The sequence below is a fragment of the Nerophis lumbriciformis genome, linkage group LG03 (genome assembly GCF_033978685.3).
Source record: "Nerophis lumbriciformis linkage group LG03, RoL_Nlum_v2.1, whole genome shotgun sequence".
Taxonomy (NCBI): domain Eukaryota; kingdom Metazoa; phylum Chordata; class Actinopteri; order Syngnathiformes; family Syngnathidae; genus Nerophis; species Nerophis lumbriciformis.
In genome coordinates this window covers 37,678,870-37,693,599 of record NC_084550.2, presented here as the reverse complement: position 1 = coordinate 37,693,599, position 14,730 = coordinate 37,678,870, and the positions used below count along the sequence as shown (strand labels likewise).

Below are 14,730 nucleotides of genomic sequence, written 5' to 3'. Positions count from 1 at the left end.
AGAAGTTCCGGTTGGATATAGTCGGACTCACCTCGACGCACAGCAAGGGCTCTGGAACCAGTTCTCTCGAGAGGGGCTGGACTCTCTTCCACTCTGGCGTTGCCAGCAGTGAGAGGCGACGGGCTGGGGTGGCAATTCTTGTTGCCCCCCGGCTCAGAGCCTGCATGTTGGAGTTCAACCCGGTGGACGAGAGGGTAGCTTCCCTCCTCCTTCGGGTGGGGGGACGGGTCCTGACTGTTGTTTGCGCTTACGCGCCAAACAACAGCTCAGAGTACCCACCCTTTTTGGATTCACTCGAGGGAGTACTTGAGAGTGCTCCCCCGGGTGATTCCCTCGTTCAACTGGGGGACTTCAACGCTCATATTGGCAACGACAGTGAAACCTGGAGAGGCGTGATTGGGAAGAATGGCCGCCCGGATCTGAACCCAAGTGGTGTTTTGTTATTGGACTTTTGTGCCCGTCACGGATTGTCCATAATGAACACCATGTTCAAGCATAAGGGGGTCCATATGTGCACTTGGCACCAGGACACCCTAGGCCGCAGTTCTATGATCGACTTTGTAGTTGTGTCATCGGATTTGCGGCCTCATGTTTTGGACACTCGGGTGAAGAGAGGGGCGGAGCTTTCTACCGATCACCACCTGGTGGTGAGTTGGCTGCGATGGTGGGGGAGGATGCCGGACAGACCTGGCAGGCCCAAACGCATTGTGAGGGTTTGCTGGGAACGTCTGGCAGAGTCTCCTGTCAGAGAGAGTTTCAATTCCCACCTCCGGAAGAACTTTGAACATGTCACGAGGGAGGTGCTGGACATTGAGTCCGAGTGGACCATGTTCCGCACCTCTATTGTCGAGGCGGCTGATTGGAGCTGTGGCCGCAAGATAGTTGGTGCCTGTCGTGGCGGTAATCCTAGAACCCGTTGGTGGACACCGGCGGTGAGGGATGCCGTCAAGCTGAAGAAGGAGTCCTATCGGGTTCTTTTGGCTCATGGGACTCCTGAGGCAGCGGACAGGTACCGACAGGCCAGGCGGTGTGCGGCTTCAGCGGTCGCGGAGGCAAAAACTCGGACATGGGAGGAGTTCGGGGAAGCCATGGAAACATGTGCTTTGTGGACTTGGAGAAGGCATTCGACCGTGTCCCTCGGGAAGTCCTGTGGGGAGTGCTCAGAGAGTATGGGGTTTCGGACTGTCTGATTGTGGCGGTCCACTCCCTGTATGATCAGTGTCAGAGCTTGGTTCGCATTGCCGGCAGTAAGTCGGACACGTTTCCGGTGAGGGTTGGACTCCGCCAAGGCTGCCCTTTGTCACCGATTCTGTTCATAACTTTTATGGACAGAATTCTAGGCGCAGTCAAGGCGTTGAGGGGATCCGGTTTGGTGGCTGCAGGATTAGGTCTCTGCTTTTTGCAGATGATTTGGTCCTGATGGCTTCATCTGGCCAGGATCTTCAGTTCTCACTGGATCGGTTCGCAGCTGAGTGTGAAGCGACTGGGATGAGAATCAGCACCTCCAAGTCCGAGTCCATGGTTCTCGCCCGGAAAAGGGTGGAGTGCCATCTCCGGGTTGGGGAGGAGATCTTGCCCCAAGTGGAGGAGTTCAAGTACCTCGGAGTCTTGTTCACGAGTGAGGGAAGAGTGGATCGTGAGATCGACAGGCGGATCGGTGCGGCGTCTTCAGTAATGCGGACGCTGTATCGATCCGTTGTGGTGAAGAAGGAGCTGAGCCGGAAGGCTAAGCTCTCAATTTACCGGTCGATCTACGTTCCCATCCTCACCTATGGTCATGAGCTTTGGGTCATGACCGAAAGGACAAGATCACGGGTACAAGCGGCCGAAATGAGTTTCCTCCGCCGGGTGGCGGGGCTCTCCCTTAGAGATAGGGTGAGAAGCTCTGTCATCCGGGGGGAGCTCAAAGTAAAGCCGCTGCTCCTCCGCATCGAGAGGAGCCAGATGAGGTGGTTCGGGCATCTGGTCAGGATGCCACCCGAGCGCCTCCCTAAGGAGGTGTTTAGGGCATGTCCGACCGGTAGGAGGCCACGAGGAAGACCCAGGACACGTTGGGAAGACTATGTCTCCCGGCTGGCCTGGGAACGCCTCGGGATCCCCCGGGAGGAGCTGGACGAAGTGGCTGGGGAGAGGGAAGTCTGGGCTTCCCTGCTTAGGCTGCTGCCCCAGCGACCCGACCTCGGATAAGCGGAAGAAAATGGATGGATGGATGGATAGATAGTGATTGCTGCATCATCTTTATATCCCTTATGTTTTTTTTTGCGTGGAAGTCTGGGACAGTGCCGAGTGAGTGGCAGACTGGGGTGGTGGTTCCCCTATTCAAAAAGTGTGCTAATTGCAAGGGTATCACACTACTCAGCGTCCCTGGGAAAGTTTACGCCATGGTACTGGAAAGGAGGGTCCGGCCGATAGTCGAACCTCAGATTCAAAAGGAGCAATGTGGATTCCATCCTGGTTGTGGAACAACTGACCAGCTCTTTACTCGTGCGGGAATCCTGGAGATGGCCTGGGAGTATGCCTATCCAGTCCACATGTGCTTTGTGGATTTGGAGAAGGCGTATGACCGGGTCCCCCGGGAGATCCTATGGGAGGTGCTGAGGAAGTACGGGGTGAGGGGGACCCTGCTGAGGGCCATCCAATCTCTGTACAACCAAAGCGAGAGTTGTGTCCGGGTGCTTGGATATAGGTCGGATCCGTTCCCAGTGGGGGTTGGTCGCCGCCAGGTTTGCGCTCTGTCACCTATCCTGTTTGTGATTTTCATGGACAGGGTTTCTAGGCAGAGTTGTGACCATGGCGGAGAGGGTGTACGTCTTGGGGGGCTAAAGGTTGCGTCACTGCTGTTTGCAGATGATGTGGTCCTGATGGCACCATCGGTTCGTGACCTTCAGCTCTTACTGGAGCCGAGTGTTCAGCGGCTGGAATGAGGATCAGCATCTCCAAAACTGAGGCCATGGTTCTCAGCAGGAAACCGATGGTGTGTACAGTCCAGGTAGAGAACAAGACTCTGTCCCAGGTGGAGGAGTTTAAGTATCTCGGGGTCTTGTTCACGAGTGAGGGAAAGACGGAGAATCGGAGCAGCTGGGACAGTATTGCAGTCTCTCTGCCGCACTGCTGTGACAAAACGAGAGCTGAGCCAAAATGCAAAGCTCTTTGTCTTCATAGCTATCGACATTCCTACTCTCACCTATGGTCATTAAGTGTGGGTCATGGCCGAAAGACTAAGATCGCGGATACAAGCGGCCAAAATTAGTTTCCTCAGAAGGGTGGCTGGCATCTCCAAATCTGAGGCCATGGTTCTCAGCAGGAAACCAATGGTTTGTACAGTCCAGGTAGAGAATGAGACTCTGTCCCAGGTGGAGGAGTTTAAGTATTTCAGAGTCTTGTTCACGAGTGAGGGAAAGACGGACAATCGGAGCAGCTGGGACAGTATTGCAGTCTCTCTGCCGTACTGTTGTGACAAAACGAGAGCTGAGCCAAAATGAAAAGCTCTTTGTCTTCCTAGCTATCAACATTCCTATTCTCACCTATGGTCATTAAGTGTGGGTCATGGCCGAAAGAATAAGATCGCGGATACAAGCGGCCAAAATTAGTTTCCTCAGAAGGGTGGCTGGCATCTCCAAATCTGAGGCCATGGTTCTCAGCAGGAAACCGATGGTTTGTACAGTCCAGGTAGAGAATGAGACTCTGTCCCAGGTGGAGGAGTTTAAGTATCTCGGGGTTTTGTTCACGAGTGAGGGAAAGACGGAGAATCGCAGCAGCTGGGGCAGTATTGCAGTCTCTCTGCCGCACTGTTGTGACGAAACGAGAGCTGAGCCAAAATGCAAAGCTCTTTGTCTTCCTAGCTATCGACATTCCTACTCTTACCTATGGTCATGAAGTGTGGGTCATGGCCGAAAGAATAAGATCGCGGATACAAGCGGCCGAAATTAGTTTCCTCAGAAGGGTGGCTGGCATCTCCAAATCTGAGGCCATGGTTCTCAGCAGGAAACCAATGGTTTGTACAGTCCAGGTAGAGAATGAGACTCTGTCCCAGGTGGAGGAGTTTAAGTATCTCAGAGTCTTGTTCACGAGTGAGGGAAAGACGAAGAATCGCAGCAGCTGGGGAAGTATTGCAGTCTCTCTGCCGCACTGTTGTGACGAAACGAGAGCTGAGCCAAAATGCAAAGCTCTTTGTCTTCCTAGCTATCGACATTCCTACTCTTACCTATGGTCATGAAGTGTGGGTCATGGCGGAAAGAATAAGATTGCGGATACAAGCGGCCGAAATTAGTTTCCTCAGAAGGGTGGCTGGCATCTCCAAATCTGAGGCCATGGTTCTCAGCAGGAAACCGATGGTTTGTACAGTCCAGGTAGAGAATGAGACTCTGTCCCAGGTGGAGGAGTTTAAGTATCTCAGAGTCTTGTTCACGAGTGAGGGAAAGACGGAGAATCAGAGCAGCTGGGGCAGTATTGCAGTCTCTGTGCCGCACTGTTGTGACGAAACGAGAGCTGAGCCAAAATGCAATGCTCTTTGTCTTCCTAGCTATCAACATTCCTACTGTCACCTATGGTCATGAAGTGTGGGTCATGACCGAAAGAATAAGATCGCGGATACAGACGGCCGAAATGCGTTTCCTCAGAAGGGTGGCTGGCATTTCCCTTAGAGATAAGGTGAGAAGTTCAGTCACCCGAGAGGGACTCACTTGGAAAAAGAGCTTGAAAAAGAGCCAGCTTAGGTGGCTTGGGTGGTTCACGAGCGTCTCCCTTGGGAGGAGGATACCCCGGGGCAGGCCAAGGACCAGATAGGGGTATTACATCTCCTCTCTGGCCTGGGAACACTTCGGGATCCCCCAGGAGGAAGTTGCTAATGTTGCTCTGTAGAGGTAAGTCTGGGGGTCTATGCTGGAGCTGTCGTCCCCGCGACCTGATTCCGGATAAGTGGTTGAAGATGTTTTTTTGTCTGTTATATATGTTTTATGTATTTTTATATATTTTTATATATTTTATATTTTTATATATTATATATTATATTTTTATAATATGTTATATTTTTATTTGTGTATCTCTTATTGTTCTGCCCTGTAAGTTATTTTGGGGAGGGGTGTCAAACTCGTTTTCATTGAGGGCCACATCGCAGTTATGACTGCCCTAGGGCCACTTATAAGAATGAACAATTTATAAATATGAATTGCATCATCACACAAATATTTATTACTACGTATATTTTTATGAACACTGTGAAAAAATCGGTAAAATTTATGGTAAAAAAACTGACAGTTTGGTTGCCAACCCTAACCCTAACCCCTAACCCTAACCCTAACCCAAACCCTAACACTAACCGTAGATTTTTTACAATATATACTGTAAATGGAAACAGACTACTGTTTTTACTGTAAAATATAAGATTGTTGGTCTTACCGTATCAAGATGCTTTATTGTTGTCCATTCTTTAACATGTACAAGACACATAAGAATTTAAATTTCATTTTCGGCATAGTCACACTAAGAGCAGACATACGTTATAAGGGGACAAGACGGGACCGCCAAAAGGTAAGCCACTTACGGCGCTCCTTAAAAAAGGTGGGACAAAGGGGACATTGGGAAAGGGGGAAGAGTAAAAAAAATATCAGTCTAAGGATGGACCCTCAGGAGGGGTCCAGACTGAGTCCGAGGAAAAAATCTCACATAGCATGGCACACATAAACATGATGCATGTAATCACAACAACTCGCAACAGAGGGGGGGATTTGGGGCCCTGGAGGCCGGCTGCCGCTATAAAGCGCTACTCAGCCATCCACAACCCCGGAGGAATTAGGCAGTGGTGAAGGCGTTGATTGAGGGAGGGGCGGGTGCGTGTATGTATGCCCAATTAACTTGGGTGAGATGTTGAAATGTTTTTGTTGACTGGGGCCGATCTCAAAGTTCGACACCAGGTGTTGTTGAAAAAAAAGAAGGTCAAAATCGTCCATCGTTGAGGAGTCCTCGGGGGAGTTCTTCAGAACAGCCTGTTCCTGATAGCATCAAGGCCATTCGAGGGACTCAAATCGTAGATTATGATGTTGTTTTCTTCGAGCAGTCAAAACAATGACCTGCCTGCTCTCTGTGTCCATGCTGGATCTCTCAAATTCAATTTAATTCTTCCTTCTCAGCAAGCTTCTCCAAGATGAGATCCATTTTGCGATTCAAATCAGAAATCGCCCCAGTCTGTGTTCCCACAGCTTAACCCAATCCTTCCATTGCGACGAACAGCCGTTGGGCTCCTTGAGTGGCTGCCATCGTCTTACGAATTTGACAATACACCAGAGCAATGCCCAGCCCAATCAGCAGGTGCCCTGCGATCACGGTTCCAAATAGGTAGATGTCTTCCACGTTCTCGATGGAAAGGACTGAGAGGCACATGAGTCTCCATTTATCCCAGGAATCTCTCACGTACCCCGCAGCAATGGTTCCATCAGGGCAGCCAGGCTCCCCTGAACCGTTTTTCCTTGTCGAAAAGACTTTGTCAATTGCGTCGAGAGTCCAGCTGATCATATCCATGTTTGATATTTAGATTTGAGGACAGTGCAAAGAAAGAGGCTTCAATAAAGTTCAGACAAGACAAGGACACAAGAAAGCAAGCAGGGAAGGAGGGAGCCTGGCTGGGAGGGTCCATCCATCCATCCATCTTCTTCCGCTTATCCGAGGTCGGGTTGCGGGGGCAGCAGCCTAAGCAGGGAAGCCCAGACTTCCCTCTCCCCAGCCACTTTGTTCAGCTCTTCCTGTGGGACCCCGAGGCGTTCCCCGGCCAGCCGGGAGACATAGTCTTCCCAACGTGTCCTGGGTCTTCCCCGTGGCCTCCTACCGGTCGGACGTGCCCTAAACACCTCCCTAGGGAGGCATTCGGGTGGCATCCTGACTAGATGCCCGAACCACCTCATCTGGCTCCTCTCGATGTGGAGGAGCAGCGGCTTTACTTTGAGCTCCCCTCGGATGGCAGAGCTTCTCACCCTATCTCTAAGGGAGAGCCCCGCCACCCGGCGGAGGAAACTCATTTCGGCCGCTTGTACCCGTGATCTTGTCCTTTCGGTCATAACCCAAAGCTCATGACCATAGGTGAGGATGGGAACGTAGATTGACCGGTAAATTAAGAGCTTTGCCTTCCGGCTCAGCTCCTTCTTCACCAAAACGGATCGATACAGCGTCCGCATTACTGAAGACGCCGCACCGATCCGCCTGTCGATCTCACGATCCACTCTTCCCTCACTCGTGAACAAGACTCCGAGGTACTTGAACTCCTCCACTTGGGGCAAGATCTCCTCCCCAACCTGCACTCCACCCTTTTCCGGGCGAGAACAATGGACTCGGACTTGGAGGTGCTGATTCTCATCCCAGTCGCTTCACACTCAGCTGCGAACCGATCCAGTGAGAGCTGAAGATCCTGGCCAGATGAAGCCATCAGGACCACATCATCTGCAAAAAGCAGAGACCTAATCCTGCAGCCACCAAACCAGATCCCCTCAACGCCTTGACTGCGCCTAGAAATTCTGTCCATAAAGGTTATGAACAGAATCGGTGACAAAGGGCAGCCTTGGCGGAGTCCAACCCTCACTGGAAACGTGTCCGACTTACTACCGGCAATGCGGACCAAGCTCTGGCACTGATCATACAGGGAGCGGACTGCCACCATCAGACAGTCCGATACCCCGTACTCTCTGAGCACTCCCCACAGGACTTCCCGAGGGACACGGTTGAATGCCTTCTCCAAGTCCACAAAACACATGTAGACTGGTTGGGCAAACTCCCATGCACCCTCAAGGACCCTGCCGAGAGTATAGAGCTGGTCCACAGTTCCACGACCAGGACGAAAACCACACTATTCCTCCTGAATCCGAGGTTCGACTATCCGGCGTAGCCTCCTCTCCAGTACACCTGAATAGACCTTACCGGGAAGGCTGAGGAGTGTGATCCCACGATAGTTAGAACACACCCTCCGGTTCCCCTTCTTAAAGAGAGGAACCACCACCCCGGTCTGCCAATCCAGTGGTACCGCCCCCGATGTCCACGCGATGCTGCAGAGTCTAGTCAACCAAGACAGCCCCACAGCATCCAAAGCCTTAAGGAACTCCGGGCGGGTCTCATCCACCCCCGGGGCCTTGCCACCGAGGAGCTTTTTAGCTACCTCAGCAACCTCAGCCCCAGAAATAGGAGAGCCCACCACAGACTCCCCAGGCACTGCTTCCTCATAGGAAGACGTGTTGGTGGGATTGAGGAGGTCTTCGAAGTATTCCCTCCACCGATCCACAACATTCGCAGTCGAGGTCAGCAGAACACCATCCTCGCCATACATGGGAGGGTATATTACTGTAAGTGGAAAAATGATACAACAGTTTTTAGAATTTTTTTTTATGGTAAAATTCTAGCAATTGAGCTACCAGTTTTCCCGTAAAAATCATGTTTACAGTGAACAATTTGATGGATAACTTGCTTTAAAATCATTACTCATGCGAAACAATGTTTGGAACGTATGATAATATATTGTTTGCTGTTTGTTTAAATTATACAAAATTAAATGCAGTACATGTATTTTTTTTCTGTCAAAATGGAAAGTTAAATACATTTAGAAAGAAAATACGCATATTAATTCCACATAAATGATGTGGCGGGGCAGACATAGCCCTCGGGCCTTGAGTTTGACACCTGTGTCTCAGAGTCTGTTTAAGATGAATTTATTTTTCGTAACAGACAATAAAGGTCAATTTTAAGCATTTACAATTAGCACCGACATTTGGGAACAAGGATGAAGTGATAGAAGAAAGGTAAAAATATAATAACTGTACTTTTCACACCGTTGCACATAACTGTAGTGCATTCAAGAACCCCTGAATAAAGTTATAAACAGGGGCGTCACCTGGTTTTAAATACATAGGGAGACTCAACCCCTCGGAGATGCACTAATAATAATATATTCATGGTAATAATAATGATGTATTATTATGATTTGAAGATAATCCTACATGTATAAGTTAATCTTTACTGTACAATACAAAGTAAAGGAACACATGAGATTTATAATAATATTTAGGCCTGGGAACGCCGCGGGATCCCCCGGGAGGAGCTGGACGAAGTTGCTGGGGAGAGGGAAGTCTGGGCTTCCCTGCATGGGCTGCTGCCCCCGCGACCCGACCTCAGATAAGCGGAACAAGATGGATGGATGGATGGATGGATGAATAATGAAATATTAGATGCTTATTTGGTGCACCCCTGCTGAACAATGATTGGTTCCAATAAGTTAAGTAGTGAATATAATACCACAATCATAGTATCCACCTACTAAGAACTCTTATCTTCATATTTAATCACTCAAATCTCTTCTGTTTGAGTCACTTCAGAGACTGAGCTCACCCATTGTCGTACTTAAGTGGATATAAAGGACATTTTCTTTTGGTTGCCTGGTTACTACGTCCAGAAATAAAGTGCTCACATTGCCCCGGTCTGATGTTTGTTCTCAGTAATCTGTGGAAGGAGAGCTCCAGGGGGCTGCAGTGGAGTCTGGCCCACATCACGGCCGAGCTGGTCAGCTTCCGCTCCGCCTGGACGCGACACACCGAAGACAACAAGCTCAAGTGGAAAGATAGCGGCTCGAATGGTCAGTCTGGTCTTATTTTCACGTCTGTTGTTGGTTATTTCAGTGCTGACTCTCAATCCCTTGGGGAATACATGCTAAACACATAAATAAAGTTTAACCACATTTGCAAATAATGTGAAGTGAATTGATTTATTCCATCATAAAACCTTTGTTTATTGTTTTACAATGTTTTAAGGCAGGGGTGTCCAAACGTTTTGACTTAGTGGCCGGATTGGGCTAAAGCCGACTGCGTGTGAAGTAACTATATATATACTGTATATCAGTGATGTGCGGTGAGGTTCATGACTGGTGAGGCACTGACTTCATCACAGTCAGATTTACAAACATATGAACCCTAAAGAGTATCTTATTCACCATTTGATTGACAGCAGTTAACGGGTTATGTTTAAAAGCTCATACCAGCATTCTTCCCTGCTTGGCACTCAGCATCAAGGGTTGGAATTGGGGGTTAAATCACCAACAATTATTCCCGGGCGTGGCGCCGCTGCTGCCCACTGCTCCCCTCACCTCCCAGGGGGTGATCAAGGGGATGGGTCAAATGCAGAGGACAAATTTCACCACACCTAGTGTGTGTGACAATCATTGGTACTTTAACTCATTGGCGTTGTTAGGCCTATTTTAGGGGGGCTCAAGACCCCCTAAAATATTCTTAAGCCCCGCTAAATAATTGGGTTTTTTGGGGGGTTTTTTTACAAATAAATGCCGACATATTCATTATAAAGTGGCCCAAATATGAGTTTAAATAAATAATCATCCAACCTGTTTCGTGCGTCGGTATCCAATCCATTCCACTTGTTCATATAGAAAATGCCCACATCACTCAAATTCCAGCCCGCATTTTCTCTGCGACCTTGTTTGCGGTCCTGCAGGTGTACGAAGCACATTATCTTCCTTTACAATGAGTGAAGCTGCACAAAACCTTGTGTGTGCAATTGCAAATCATTTATTTTTTAAGTTTTGTGTTTCTTGTAGAATCTATATAAAGTAATATACATAAACCTATTGTTAAAATAATGAAAAAAACATCATTAAATATTTTTTTTTTATTGTATTGTTGCATTAATAGCTGTTTTATTATTATAGGATGGCTTGTTAAACATGTAATGGGATTTTCAGAGGGAGGAAAAACCAAGACATTTAATATAACATGTAAAATGAATAAATACATAAAAAGAAAAACAAAATATATGGTTAAAAGCCATCGTCCCGGGGAGCATTTCATTTCGTACCGTGCATTTTTTTTAAATAATAATAATAACAATGAATAATTTCTAAGTCTTTGTTAGCCGTTTGTGAAGTTTTGTGCTCGTGCGTAACATTCGCTCGCATCCTGTGCATCTCTTGGGGGCAAAGCCCCCCCTGTCCTTAAAAGCTAGTGACGCCCCTGCTTTAACTTAACTTTAACTTTACACATACAAACTGTAGCACACAAAAAAGCACATTTAATAAAAAAAAACGTTATTATGGTCTTACCTTTACTTATAAGTGCGGGAACAGTGGTGTTCGTGTTGGAGGAGTTGTGAATGAATGAAATATGAAATCCGTGCTGCAGTCTGCAGGTGTACCTAATGTTGTGTCCTTGCAGTCGTTCACGGCTCCTCCGGCGCGAGCAATGTTGTTTTTGCACTTTTTGGCTTCTTGTTAAGTGACTTTTTTGGGGTGGATTTGGTCTTGCACGTGGAGGGTTTGGGTGTGGGCTTTGGTTGGTGTGGCGCTCTCGTCGGGGGGTGCAGTCTGCGGTCGAAGGTGCCTTAACCAGCACCAGGAGGTGGGGTTACGCGAGCCTCAGCCAGTGCGTCTTTTGCAGCCGTTTTATGATCGCTCAGCACAAGAAATACGTTACACACATACAGTTGTTGACAAAATACACTGTACATTATATACCTCAGCTAACTAAACTATGGAAATGTATAATATAGTTCATATAGCAATACGGTCTCACTGCACAGCAGGCCAGCAGTTAGCCGAGTCCGTCCCTGTTGAGGCACTGAGTGACGTGCCTCAACTGGCTGCTGATCACCGCACCGTCTCTTCTCAGTATTTGAACGGCAAATGTGAAAATTCAGCGATTTTGAATAAAAATAATCTAAAACTGGTGAAGTTAAATGGAAAATAACTCTATAGTATAATCACTGGATACATATAACAATTTAATTTTTTTTTTTCTTTTTACATTTTTTTACATACAAGTTTACATACACTTGTAAAGAACATAATGTCATGGCTGTCTTGAGTTTTCCTCCACTTTCCTCCAGAAGGTCTTATCTTTGTCCATGTGATGTCAGATGAAACAAAAAAATGGAGCTGTTTGGCCACAATACTCAGCAATATGTTTGGAGGAGAAAAGGTGAGGCCTTTGATCCCAGGAACACCAAACCTACCGTCAAGCATGGTGGTGGTAGTATTATGCTCTGGGCCTGTTTTGCTGCCAATGGAACTGGTGCTTTACAGATAGTAAATGGGACAATGAAAAAAGGAGGATTAACTCCAAATTTTTCAGGACAACCTAAAATCATCAGCCCGGAGGTTGGGTCTTGGGCGCAGTTGGGTGTTCCAACAGGACAATGACCCCAAACACACGTCAAAAGTGGTAAAGGAATGGCTAAATCAGGCTAGAACACACACATGCACACGCACACACACATGTATATAAATATATAGTAGTGGTCAAAAGTTTACATACACTTGTAAAGAGCATAAAGTCATGCCTGTCTTGAGTTTGTAATAATTTCTACAACTCTTATTTTTTTGTGATAGAGTGATTGGAGCACATACTTGTTTGTCACAAAAAAACATTCATGAAGTTTGGTTCTTTTATGAATTTATTATGGGTCTACTGAAAATGTGAGCAAATCTGCTGGGTCAAAAGTATACATACAGCAATTTTAATATTTGCTTACATGTCCCTTGGCAAGTTTCACTGCAATAAGGCGCTTTTGGTAGCCATCTACAAGCTTCTGGTTGAATTTTTGACCACTCCTCTTGACAAAATTGGTGCAGTTCAGCTAAATTTGTTGGTTTTATGACATTGACTTGTTTCTTCAGCATTGTCCACACGTTTAAATCAGGACTTTGGGAAGGCCAATCCAAAACCTTCATTCTAGCCTGATTTAGCCATTCCTTTACCACTTTTGACATCTGTTTGGGGTCATTGTCCTGTTGGAACACCCAACTGCGTCCAAGACCCAACCTCCGGGCTGATGATTTTAGGTTGTCCTGAAGAATTTGGAGGTAATCCTCCTTTTTCATTGTCCCATTTATTTTCTCTGTAAAGCACCAGTTCCATTGGCAGCAAAACAGGACCAGAGCATAATACTACCACCACCATGCTTGACGGTGTCAAGACTTGGTCGTTGGGGTTTGTTTTTCCGGAAGGCAACGGAAAATTGGTGCAGGCAAGACGTGAGTGTGAGTACATGTTTAACATTTAAACTCAAAAATCTCAAAAAGGTATAAACAAAAGGCACTCACAGCGGAGTTAAAACAACTTGGCTATGAAAACAAAAGGCGCGCACAAAGGTGGAAAACTATGAACAAGAAACAAAAACTTACTTGTCATGGAACTGTGAACATGACATGAAGAAGAGTGATCATAAAGTGTGCATAGCATAAATGTGATGTCCCCAGGCTGACCAACAGAAAATGAAAAGCTTAAATAACACCGACATGATTAACAACAGGTGCCTGACTCAAAACGTGAAACAGGTGCGTGACATGACAGGTGGAAACTAATGGGTTGCAATGGAAACAAAACAAGGGAGTGAACAACCAGGAACTAAGAAAGTGTCCAAAAAACAAACAGCACATGGCCAAACAAAAACATGATCAACACAGACATCACAGACGGTAGGAATGGTGTTCCTGGGATTAAAGGCTCTGGAACGACCTACCCCTGAGTGTTAGACAAGCCTCCTCTCTTCCTGTTTTTAAATATCTTTTAAAAACATACTTTTATTCCATGGCTTTTAACACTGAGTGATATCCATCCTGCAATGGCGCCCCATAATACACCTGCTGTGAACCTGTTTTTATGTTTTTATGTTTTTATTTATTCTATTTTAATTATTTATTTTTTATCGTGTTCTGTTTGTGTTGTTTTGTGTTTGCTCGGTACTCGTTTTATCTTTTAACCTGTTCATTGTACAGCACTTTGGCTACCCCTGTGGTAAATTTTAAATGTGCTTTATAAATAAAGTTGATTTGATTTGATTTGATGTGGTGATATCCTTTACACACTGATGTCGCTTTTTGATGCAGTACCGCCTGAGGCATAAAAGGTCACAGGCATTCAATGTTACGTGTAGGGATTTTTTCCAGATTCTCTGAACCTTTTAATGATATTATAGACCTTATACGGTGAAATCCCTGAATTAAAAAAAAAGTGTATTTCTCCATAAATGAGCTGTGAAAATCATGTATTTGTTTTTTGTTTTTTTTATATCCTGCAGGATTCTCCGAAGTAACAGTGATGAAAGATCAGAAAAAAGCACAAGAGGAGCGGTCGCACAAATCTAAGCAAGACACCAAGAAAGACACAAAACAGTAGAGAGCATATTTTATTTTTTATTATTTATAATGTATCTGATGACATCATTTGTAACACAGCTATAAACTGAAGTGGCATTCAAGTGTAGGAGGATCACTTCAATACAATGTGTACATGCTGGCCATGTTATACAAACTAGATGGTGTTATTAAATTAATTTACCAAAACATTGTAAGAAGTCAATTTTGTGGTTGAACACAAATCATTCCACTGCAGGAACTTTTTTATTTACCTGAGATTTTATAATTTACACAATAAAATAAACACACATTTTCTTCAAATCATCTTTTTGTTTTGTCAGGCTTGCGTGGGTCATCATGTTAGCCGTAGTTGTCGTGATTTCGAGATGCAAATGGAATGATGCAGCTTGCATGTAAATAATTATTTCATTACACCAGTAGTCTAACTCAGGGGTCGGCAACCCGACATGTTGAAAGAGCCATATTGGACCAAAAATACGAAAAACAAATCTGTCTGGAGCCGCAAAAAAAGTTAAAAGCCTTATATAAGTGTTATAATGAAGGCAACACATTAAGCAAGTGTCTCAGAGGGTTAGATAACTCCTGGAAATTACTGACTT

At 46.2% G+C, this 14,730-nt stretch overlaps 1 protein-coding gene across 2 annotated transcripts in view; it reads left to right on the top strand.

Annotated features, from left to right (window-relative positions):
- LOC133584041 (dual specificity calcium/calmodulin-dependent 3',5'-cyclic nucleotide phosphodiesterase 1B-like) overlaps positions 1 to 14,432 on the top strand; it is a 120,977-nt gene extending 106,545 nt beyond the window's left edge. For both annotated transcript variants that reach the window (XM_061937690.1, XM_061937691.1), the window contains 2 exons: positions 9,468 to 9,604; positions 14,053 to 14,432. In XM_061937690.1, coding sequence (XP_061793674.1) covers positions 9,468 to 9,604; positions 14,053 to 14,150 — 235 coding nt within the window. In that variant the 3' untranslated portion in view covers positions 14,151 to 14,432. The remainder of the gene's footprint in view (positions 1 to 9,467; positions 9,605 to 14,052) is intronic.
- Positions 14,433 to 14,730: the final 298 nt, after the last annotated feature.